Here is a 12360-nt window from a genome sequence, read left to right on the forward strand (position 1 = left end):
ATATGACAGTTCAAACTTCAAGATACGAGTTACGATTTACGAAGATAAATCAAATGAGAGTTGTGTTGTAAAAATAGTTGCTTTTGCAACTTAATTAAAACAAAGAGTTTTTTAAAGGAGTTTATCAGTGCTCCAATATGTACTCTCGATGCGGTAGTAGTGGTTCCATTCAGAATATGCATCAAACCCCATCTTCATCAAATCATAACTCAGGTTAGTAAAAGTGTTTTCTAGTAATCAGTTGTGCTTTTATAATCTTGATAAGTTATAACCACATTATTACAGAAGATGAAGATGACAGTGGGGACAACAAACCATCAGCGCTAAGTTTTAAGGAGAGGAGAAGAGAAGCACACACGCAAGTAAATATCAATAACATCGTTTGTTTTTGATCAAATAAATATGTAGGCGGGTTCCATAGTCCTTATTTTGCATTGTAAAATATTTATTTTATCATAAATTAGTATTGCGAATACTGATTAACATGCTAATGTTATATTTGTTTACAAATAGGATAAATATTATGTAAACATTACAGGCTGAGCAAAAGAGAAGAGATGCCATTAAAAAAGGTTACGATTCTTTGCAAGAGTTGGTTCCAACTTGTCAGCAGACAGATGCATCAGGATATAAACCCAGTAAAGCTGCTGTAAGTATTGAATTAAATTTTAATAATATTTCTAAGGGCTGATTTTTCAAACCTTGGATAATACTTATTCGTCGAATAACGTACCTATTAAACTACCATTTCAAAAATGTATTCTTATTGCCCGCAAATGACAGTTTACAGGTGACATTTTAATATTATAGTGTAATACTTTATTGGACGGATAAGTTTTAACCAGGGATTGAAAAATCGGCCCTTATTCATAAAATTACTGAAATTTAACCCATAAAAAAAATCAATAGCATTCATATAATAATTATTTTTTCCTTTAAGGTTCTACAAAAATCCATAGACTACATACAATACCTCTTGCAACAACGAAGACGTCAGGAAGAGGAACGTAATGCGCTACGTAAAGATGTTATAGCATTGAGGATCATGCAGGCTAACTATGAGCAAATTGTTAAAGCACAGCACTCAGTGCCTGGCCAGAGTGAACAGAGGCTAACAGATCAGGATAAATTTGAGGTGGTATGTATTACATTATTATTTTTTATTAATTACTATTGTAAATATTACATTATGTAGAATAAACCTGTAGTTGGGTGAACATTATTTTTTCTTTTATAGTACTTACCTATATAAACTAAGGAAATACTCATTACGCATTGTTTATAAGAATTTAATAAAAAATTATAATAAAAAAACTGATGATATTTGTAGTGGGTACTTTAGCAAGCAATACAGATAAGTACTTGCTTATATAACCTTGTAGAAAGACAAATTAAATTACTTATTTAAATATCATATTTATTAAGGCGCCTTGGTCCGACATTCATGTTTCTAAATCATGTTTTTTTCAGAGAAATCATCATATTTAAAATCCTAAAAAAATATATAGTACAGATAAACGTTTGATCTAGTAGAATTTTTGGATAGAAACACAATATTAAACATTTAACTCGATAAAAAAAAAATCAGAAGTTTCATCGATTTTGAAAGCAGATTCAGTTTTATGCGAATTAGGGAAACGCTATTTTTATGAAAATTTTACATTTCATTTACTAATCAGGTTTTACAGTGGAATTTTTGGATAGATTTATAATTTAGCCCTTATTTTTTTTTATATAAAATATAATACGTAATATGCGACTCGCGCGCACCACGCCAGTGCCGCCAAAGTCCAACCGGACGCCATCGAGGGAGGTCCTGTGCTAGTTTTGCTCCCGACCACGTTGTAGTCGCCGCTCGTATAATTAGAACCGAGCGGCAAGTACAACGGCGAGCACGCCACAATATAAATAAATCAGTAGTTTGATTTTATTACCTATCCTAGGATTGTTGGTGTAAATAAATTAACTTCTTATTCTATACTATTAAACGAGCAATATTTGCATATTTATATATTTGTTTGTAAAAACAGTGTGGAAATTTTCGATGGGCCCTGGGTGAAAGTACTTACTAGAAATACTGGAGATAGCAAATTTTGCTGAAAGGAAACATTCCTTTATTTTTATAAAGAAATAGAACTGCATTCAAAGATTTTCAAAAATTCATTTTCTTCGACCGGGAATTGAAAGAACTAAAAATGTAAAAAAATATAATTTTCTATTTTATTCTTCAAATCAACACAAGTTTCATATTATTACAATTATTTGTAATTTAAAATTATGTTTTAAAAATTACCTTGCCTGAGATCCTTTTTTTTATGGGTTGTTGAATAGGAATAGCGGCAAAGTTTTGAAGTACTAGTAGGAAGACTATTATGATGTTGGTTGATCTGTATGAGTATGACAAATATTATTTTTATGAAATAACAATCCAAGATGGCGCCGACGAAAATTTGACTTTTTTTCATGATGGGTGTCATTTTCATGGTTTTTGGGGTAGCTATTAACGAATATGAGGTCAAAACTATATTCCAAGATGGCGCCGACGAAAATTTTACATCTTTTCGTCATGGGTGTCATTTTCATGGTTTTTGGGATAGCTATTAGCCAATATGAGGTCAAATCTAAAATCCAAAATGGCGCCGACGAAAAATTACATCTTTTCGTCATGGATGTCATTTTCATGGTTTTTGGGGTAGCTTATAACCAATATGAGGTCAAAACTAAAATCCAAGATGGCGCCGACGAAAAATTTGACTTATTTTCGTGATGGGTGTCATTTTCATGGTTTTTGGGGTAGCTATTAACGAATATGAGGTCAAAACTAAAATCTAAGATGGCGCCGACGAAAATTTTACATATTTTCGTCATGGGTGTCATTTTCATGGTTATTGGGGTACCTATTAACCAATATGAGGTCAAAACTAAAATCCAAGATGGCGCGGACGAAAATTTTACATCTTTTCGTCACGGGTGTCATTTTCATGGTTATTGGGGTACCTATTAACCAATATGAGGTCAAAACTAAAATCCAAGATGGCGCGGACGAAAATTTTACATCTTTTCGTCACGGATGTCATTTTCATGGTTTTTGGGGTAGCTATTAATGAATATCAGGTCAAAACTATAATCCAAGATGGCGCCGACTAAAATTTTATCTTTTCGTCATGGGTGTCATTTTCATGGTTTTTGGGGTAGCTATTAGCGAATATGAGGTCAAAACTATAATCCAAGATGGCGCCGACGAATATTTTATATCGGCTATATACCAAATTATCGACGATAACATTGGGGATTTGTAAATAGCTGTCACAAAAACCTTGAAAATGACACTCATGCCGTAAAGATGTAAAATTTTCGTCGACACCATCTTGGATTTTAGTTTTGACCTCATATTCGTTAATAGCTACCCCAAAAACCATGAAAATGACACTCATCACGAAAATAAGTCAAATTTTTTGTCGGCGCCATCTTGGATTTTAGTTTTGACCTCATATTGGTTATTAGCTACCCCAAAAACCATGAAAATGACATCCATGACGAAAAGATGTAAAATTTTCGTCGGCGCCATTTTGGATTTTAGATTTGACCTCATATTGATTAATAGCTACTCCAACTCTTTGAAAATGACACCCATGACGAAAACATTTCAAATTTTCGTCGGCGCCATCTTAGATTTTAGTTTTGACCTCATATTCGTTAATAGCTACCCCAAAAACCATGACAATGACACCCATCACGAAAATAAGTCAAATTTTTCGTCGGCGCCATCTTGGATTTTAGTTTTGACCTCATATTGGTTATTAGCTACCCCAAAAACCATGGAAATGACATCCATGACGAAAAGATGTAATTTTTCGTCGGCGCCATTTTGGATTTTAGATTAGACCTCATATTGATTAATAGCTACTCCAACTCTTTGAAAATGACACCCATGACGAAAACATTTCAAATTTTCGTCGGCGCCATCTTAGATTTTAGTTTTGACCTCATATTGGTTAATCGCTACCCCAAAAACCACCCACATTTGCTACTTAGGAAAAGTTCAGATTTAAAGATATCATAGGTAATGTGACGATTATAATTTCATTCCGACCGTTTCTCGGAATAACATACATTTATTATGAAGGGTTTAATATATTGCCGGTAATATAATATTGTGATGTATGATAATAATTAATAATTCATAAAAAAGTATTTTATACATTTCTTAATAAGCTTCGATATTGTATACGTTATACAATAATACAATTCATTAATTGACTATTATTCAAATTGTTGTAAAATAGTCACACTTTTTTAAGTTGGTTGAATACACTAACATACTTATCAGGATCGTACCTACTAATAAAAAAGACAAAATGAATTTTTAAAGTTCCCAGTAATCTTCTAGAATCAATTTCAATAAAAATAAAATAATAACAAGTATGAAGATGGTCTATAAAACGGAATGTGCCATTTGTTTTAATTTATAATTAGATTAAGTTCATATTTTAGTTTAAATCTAAGAGCAATAAAGGATAAATAAATAAATAAATAAATGTGCTATGTTTACGTAAGCGTGATGTTCCCGCGCACCACGTTGCGACGTTATTAGATACCTAAATTTGAGTAACGCAGATATGTATGTGACAGCGTCCTTAAACATGTTTGCGGTGCAAGACTTCAATTTACAAAATTCAATTATTATTTTGCCTTTTTTATTTGTTTTACTTTTAATTATTATTACCAATATTTTCAGAAGAAAATAAATTATTGATGTATCCAGAACGATAGTTTCATTTTAAACTTTAAATGTATTTATAAAATAGACCAATAAACCAGAAGCGTTTTTTATGTTTAGATGATGTTGATGCTACAATAAAAATGTTCGATTCCATGATATTTTTATTTCTAAGAGCAAATATTTTTACGAGAAATTAACAATAAATTATCTTTTATATTGTTTCTATCGATTTGAATAATAAAATAAAATTTGAAAAAGGAATGTTTCCTTTCAGAAAAATTTGCTATCCCTAGTATTTCAAGTAGGTACTTTCCTTTCAGGGCACATCGAAAATTTCCACACTGTATACAAACAAATATACAAATATGCAAATATTGCTCGTTTAATGGTATAGGATTAGTAGTAAATTAATTATTTATCAAAAACATTCCTACGATAGCAAATAAAATCGAACTACCTACTGATTTATTTATACTGTGGCGTAATCGCCCGCCTTCATAGGTCACCGGAGTTCATGTCGCGCCGGCTCCTGCGCAAAGCGGGCGCGAGCCGTCTCAGGGCCTAAAATGCCTAAATTGTCTGAACTAACCGCCCTTAACAGATAAACATTGATAAGTGCTATGTGAGAATAATAATATCTAGAAATCATTGATATAAGTAAATTTACTCAAAACTATTTTCCACAGTTTCAGGGCATAATGGATAAGTTATTTGATTCATTTGAATCAGTGCCAACAAATAATTTTGCTGAGTTCTCTGCTGGAGTGTTCAATTGGCTGGAAGAGTATTGCAAACCTCAATCATTACGTACCCTAGTGCATGGAGTGTTAAGGGAACAAAATTTTACCCCTTAATATTGAAATCTAGTAAAATTAAAAATCATACCTTGTGCCATTTGTTATCCATGTTATGTTCAAAGACCAAAATTGTTCATTGAGCATACAAATAGCTCATGTAACATGATCACAGTCACAGAATACATAATAGTAGCTAAACGCTACAGAACGGACACTCTCCGCCTCCCGCCAAAATTAAACACTTACCTCACCCCACACGATCACGCTATAGATGGCTCACATCTTGAAGATTGACAACATTAATCAAATTGACTTAAAGTAATTTTATTATTTTGGATTTGTGATTATCGTTTTTCGTAGAAAATGGTTAGATATTGTGCTGTTTACGGATGTATTTCATCAGAAAAACGCGAATTTCTTTACGCTAGTCACAATTAATGTGCGAACCCTAAAGCGTTAACACACACATTTGCACTCTCTACAGTGTGACTGTCAAAACGATAATTTTGTATGGAGTGTCCGGGGTGTGTCGCAGTGTAAGATTGTCATATAGAAATACATGTTATAGCTCTAATGAAACGATCACGACACAATAATAGGTAATCAGAGATAGACCATATAGCAAAATTCGTGATGTAGCTGAAATGCTGTTCAACCTTGAGATAATTTGACGCTCCTTGCATGTGAGATAATTTGACGCTCTATGTACGATTTTGGTATTTGAGTGTACTATCTATATTGGATGATGAGGCTGATAATTGGTACATAATAAATACATACCTACTAAATATAAACAGGGTTAATAGAATATTGTAAAGTCAGTTTAAAAGAGAAATGTAATAAATAGCACTTGGTATTGAACACTTAAATGCTGCAAAATGTAGTAGATAAATTGTTATTATTATTGTTTTAAGTTTTAAGTATAATATAAATATCAACTATACATATTACATATTATATATAAATGTTAAGATTGTGGGTATAAAATAACTGTGGCCTTAATATATCATGCTGTGACATATAATAAAAAAATGTAAATACATTCTTTATATCGTAAATATAAATGATTTATTTTTAAACTATATATAAGCATGTGGAATAAATTGTCTTATTAATAATGTAACTAACATTCACAATTGGCAGGCACAATCTTTTTTATTAATATTATGGGATATAAAATTATCGTGAATTATTATATTTTGTTACATTAGTAATAAAAGCTTTAAGTGTTTATTTTATTATTGTTAAATATTAGTTGATAAATTGTTAAGAGTTTATATTATGTGAAAAGAAACATCCAATGAACTATGTTTGATATACATATTGGCATTATAACCTAATAAATAAAGAATAACAATTAAGTATTTTGAATATATTTTTTAATTCGCTTTTAAATATGGTTAACTGGTAATCAATCATATATGTACAATATTATGCCCAATGTAATATTGGTATACAAAATTGGCAACATATCTTAGAGCAGGCTCCAAGGAGATGTTCGTTTGCAAAAATAGCGGACTTAAATCTGACTTCTGATATATATTTTATAGATCCCAGACATCCTATAGACAGATGTTGCCAACCAGTTTTGTGGTCCCCCTCCCCCACCCCGGTAATTAAATATGGCATACAAAGAAAAAAATAAAAATTTCCAAAACATGCCGTGTGGGGTATCAACTGAAAGAGCTTATTGAGTAGATCACGAATATATAGCATACTATAACATTTCTTACACTTTCTCTAAGATTTTTTAGAAAATTAACGAAAATGGTCCATTTTTGAGTTAACTTTAAACCACTATAGATTGAAAACTCATGAATATATTTTTTAAATTATTATTTTAAATAATTAACAATAGTCTATTATTTACGATTCAATAGTTCGTACAGTGAAATAGTTGCATGGGGGAGTGGGGGGAGCATTCAAAGATGGCGAGTATATTTTCAAGTTTAAAAGAGGCTGATGAAGTTAAGAGGCTGATTCAAGAATGTTCTGCCATATTTTTCATTCTGTCAAACACAACGACAGTGCAGAGATAATTATTCTAAGCCCCGATATTTTTGTATTAGGCCTTTATTTCTGGCATAAACTTGAAAATATACTCGCCATCTTTGAATGCTCCCCCCACTCCCCCATGCAACTATTTCACTGTACGAACTATTGAATCGTAAACAATGGACTATTGTTAATTATTTCAAATAATAATTTAATAAATATATTCATGAGTTTTCAATCTATAGTGGTTTAAGTTAACTCAAAAATGGACCATTTTCGTAAATTTTCTAAAAAATCTTAGAGAAAGTGTAAGAAATGTTATTGTATGCTATATATTCGTAATCTGCTCAATAAGCTCTTTCATTTGATACCCCACACGGCATGTTTTGGTAATTTTTATTTTTTTCTTTGTATGCCATATTTAATTACCGGGGTGGGGGGAGGGGGACCACAAAACTGGTTGGCAACATCTGTCTATAGGATGTCTGGGATCTATACAATATATATCAGAAGTCAGATTTAGGTTCGCTATTTTTGCAAACGAAACTCCACTGAGAGTCCGGTCTATCCAACTGTATATATGAATAATATGTTTTTCTAAAAGTTCATAGATAATTTATTGCTTATTTGTACTTTATTTATTTATCATTTAATTCTGTTCCGACCAATAATTTGTACATTGACTTCATTCTTTTAATGGTCAGCAATGCTACATTATAGCAGCTATGGAAATGTTTCAAAATACGCTAGAAATATGGAGATTTAAATATATTTTTAATGAAATAAACAAGGAGATGATTTATAAGAAAAACTTGTCCGGATTAGATTTTATGGGTATATTAATTGAACAGTGAAAGTATATTTCAAGGCAGACTTATTGTATGATAAAATAAATCTAGTATAAATAACACGGGATTTTAAATATATACTTAGATTGTTATCTCGTATAATGTGCCTTAATAAATATTTACCGTGAATTTTGAGCTGAATTGTTTTTTCAATATTTATATAGGTAAATTAAAACGATATTCGTGGTAAGAAGAAAATATCCAATCTACAAATGTCGGGAATATAAGAAAGGATTATCAGAATTTTTTTATTTTATCCAGTATGTCATACAATACAAATTTATGTAAAAACCCTGATATTATTTAAGTTGCAATCGATTAATTTTCTTATACGTACATTTCATAATTCCAACTTCTGTGTTGTTATTGTAATATTAGGAAGTTTTTATTCGGAAGTAATGCTTACCGTCTAACAAATTGCTTCATACACAAAACACTACCAACTACAAGGAACAGGAAAAAACACGTTGAAATATATAAAAAAAGGAAAAAATAGTGAAGTAATCTTCATATTTTTTTTCTCTACATTATAATCTTTATACATACTAATATTATAAAGCTGAAGAGTTTGTTTGTTTGTTTGAACGCGCCAATCAAATCAAAATCCGATTTGAAAAATTCTTTCGGTGTTAGATAGCCCATTCATCGAGGAAGGCTATCGGCTATATATCATCACACTAAGATCAACAGGAGCGGAGCAATGCGGGTGAAACCGCGCGACACAGTCAGTTTCTCATAAAACCTACAAACTAAATCGATAGTGATATCTAATTATAGAATGACTATATAGTGGTTTTATTAATTTTTAACCCCACAAACTGTTTTAATCTTTAGAGTATATGTAGAGTACCTATGATGTAAAATATTTTTTGTTGATGAAATAGAATTTTTTTGCAAAAATAAGGTATTTTATTTATTAGATATTCAATGTATATGTCACCGTTAACTGTGATATAACGCAATTTAATGCATTATTTTTCGATAGACTGAATTATGATAAATATGAATTCTCCATATAGAACCAGAACCTTACTAAAATTCTGTCGAAAAACATTTTTTTTTTTTTTTTAAATCTGGGCATGGGGATTATAAATTAAATTCTGTATAATTTTGTTAACGTAAACCAGCAGGACTTTTCTTCCGTTATTATTATTTGAAATAAATTTAAATAGATTAATATGCAAATTACGCGATGGAAATAGATACAAACAACCATGTAAACAAAATTCAGTTTATTAACGATAAAGGTGGGTAAACATTTATTACAATTACGAAGGTTTACAGTAGACTAGAAATATTTCACAGTTCAAGACCCGACTTCACAATAAACATAACATATGACAATCATTCTTTTTAATTCAGTTTTTTTGAAAGGGTTGATTGTAAAGTCGGGTCTCAAAGAATAAAGTTAGGTTAGACTCGTTCACTTTCAGTAGGCTGGGACAACAGCGTCAGATCTCCCATTGGAAAGCTTTCCGTACCGCGGGCTCCAGCAACATTTTTCGACCTTTCCCGTGTAGTGTCGCAACAGAGTCGTTTCAGAACTAGAGCATAGCAAAACAACAATGCCAGCATTAGCACTAATCCCACGATAACAGTGACTATAAGGAGTACTCTTAATTCGCCGTTCACTTCGTCACCGCCAGAATTACGACCCATTTTAAACGGCCTCTCAGTTCATCTGTAACAATGGAAAATGCATCTTTATTATGTTGATACAACAAAAGAACCTGATAAATATTTATTTTGATTTACATTCGAATCAAAATTAGTAGAACTGATAGGTAGGTACTACAATGATCGACAAAATATACACTGAATTTATAACATTAGGTAATCTGTACAAACAGCAAGCAGCCTCGCGCGTGTGCCTCTATTTTCCTTGGCAGAGCCACGTCTATATAGGTAGACCGAGCTGCTTCGCACAGCAATTGCCTTGCGAGGCTGCTCGCTCTGTGCGGGGCAGCTCTATGGATTCAATAGGTAATTGTTTTTTATGGATATTATGGATGATATATTTGATAATATTATGTAGTCTTTATTAAATGAAAAAAAAAATGAAATCTGAACACGTAGCTAAAAACTAAAAACGTAGCAAACGTAGGCCTTGTGTTTGTACAATATCAGCTAAAGATGAGGTACCCAAAGGTCGATGAGTCAAACCTATTTAACTGAAGCATGATTAATAAATTTAAAAGCGGCGAGTGACGAGTGTATAGGTATTATTATTTCTACTTTGCTTTCTAGGATATTTTTTTATTCCTTTGTGGAAGATTACGACAAAAACCTTTTACGTTTTTAGTACCTAATTCAATCACCCCAGTCTAGTCCAAGGACAAATCAAGGCAAGGGCAACATAAATATTCTTTAGTAAAATAAGTTATTTATTTATTACAATGAAAACTTTGGTTGTATTGTGATAAATTAATTTTGTTTTACCTTTTGTTTATTTTTGGGCCCTAAATAATCTAAGTTGATTTTGTAATATGAAATACATATCTATACAATTTCAACAAATTAATTACTGATGGCGTTTACCCGGAAAAAACGCTGAAACTGAAAGCTCGATAAATCTTTCAGAAGAGCATATTACTCGCAAGTGTTTTACTGTTATGAGCCGTAAAATAAACGAGGTCAATATTATGACCTGACAAATATGACATTGTTTGTTATCACTTTATGAAATTCATATCTAATAATTACATTGACCACAAAGTTGACTTTTGTTTTATGAGATTATGTATCTACTCTTTAAATATTTTTTTCAAATCAAATATTTTTTCAAATGTGGTTTCGTAATCTTTAAATATTTTTACATAATTATAAACTGCAATTAGTAAGGCATGTTTATAAAATCGAACTTAAATATGCTCAATGTTTTAGATACTAAGTTTAGATATGGTAAATTCAACAAATAAATTGTTTTTATTTCTCCAGTTAATCAGATAATTCATCTGATTGAAGAAACAATGCACTAGCACTAGTGAGTTTTCGATACATTTAAAATTACTGAGATATTGTTCATCTCCAATATTGTGGACGTTCTAGATAAGAAGGGTCTACTTATAACTTCAGCCAACAAAGACTATAAAGAAAAATTGAAGTTTTATTATTGCTGACGTTTATATCGTCTTAACTCCTATTTTATGACATCCCTCTTCCAGATATAAGTTAAATATAGGTTTCTTCATTGTTTGCTGACACAATATAACTGGTTTATTTCTATTTTCTTTTAAGATTATATGAAGTAGGTATGGATGGTATGGTATGGAGAAGAATTTAAGTTTAATTTCGGCAAATGCAAAGGATGATTGTAGGTACATATAGATGCATTTTCTAAATCTGAAAAAAAGTAACTTCCTGCCTTTCTTGACTATGGATGAATTATACCTAGACGTTTTCATAAATTCAATCCATGTTCTCTGTGTATCTTGTGACTTGCAATCACTGACAGGGACATGGTTTACGTGACAGTTACTCAGACTAAGTAGGTATCCATTACCTTGATCCCATGGGATGTTATATCTTTCAATATGTAACGATGTTGTCCTATCTATGGTTAGTTATACTTTTATAAGAGGTACGCTTTGTTCAAGAAATCTGATAGTAGGTTACAAGGCTTTATGCGTAAACTATGACTTATAAAGGAAAGATATTTTTGTAAAGGTCCTTTACAATTTCAGTTAAACGTGGCTTACTTTAATTCAATGGAAGGAAATTATTTTCTTATCAAGTTTGCTCATGACACAATCATATAAAAATGATATTAAGATTATTGGGAATGGGACCACTGTACAATAATGGTTCGATCTGTGGGTTCGATACATTTAAATATTACCAAAAATTTACCATTATGATTAAGTTACACTGATTTGAAATAAAATTAAAATGCGGTATTATTTTCAGGAAAACAGAATTAGATCAGGAGAGAAACGACCCTCCTGCCAATCTAATAACGAGTCAAATAAATAAAATCAGCTTGCGAATAATTCTTTTA

At 31.3% G+C, this 12360-nt stretch overlaps 1 protein-coding gene across 1 annotated transcript; it reads left to right on the top strand.

The window, feature by feature from the left end:
- bigmax (helix-loop-helix-leucine zipper transcription factor bigmax) lies at positions 1-5799 on the top strand. The gene is made up of 5 exons (XM_090106650.1): positions 1-213; positions 286-362; positions 539-649; positions 941-1138; positions 5410-5799. The coding sequence occupies exons 1-5, from the start codon at positions 138-140 to the stop codon at positions 5575-5577; spliced, it is 630 nt and encodes a 209-aa protein (XP_089962776.1). The 5' UTR covers positions 1-137; the 3' UTR covers positions 5578-5799.
- The last annotated feature ends 6561 nt before the right edge of the window (positions 5800-12360 follow it).

This window comes from Colias eurytheme, chromosome 10, assembly GCF_061535395.1.
Source record: "Colias eurytheme isolate Ceu_HAF_F1 chromosome 10, ilColEury1 Martin Lab GWU primary, whole genome shotgun sequence".
Classification (NCBI taxonomy): Eukaryota; Metazoa; Arthropoda; class Insecta; order Lepidoptera; family Pieridae; genus Colias; species Colias eurytheme.

Excerpts from the sequence above, each read along its gene's own strand:
- bigmax (XM_090106650.1), top strand. The coding sequence starts at position 138 with ATGTACTCTCGATGCGGTAGTAGTGGTTCCATTCAGAATATGCATCAA. Across the intron at positions 214-285 it reads TTCATCAAATCATAACTCAG|AAGATGAAGATGACAGTGGG; the intron begins GTTAGTAAAAGT and ends ACATTATTACAG. Across the intron at positions 363-538 it reads GAAGAGAAGCACACACGCAA|GCTGAGCAAAAGAGAAGAGA; the intron begins GTAAATATCAAT and ends TAAACATTACAG.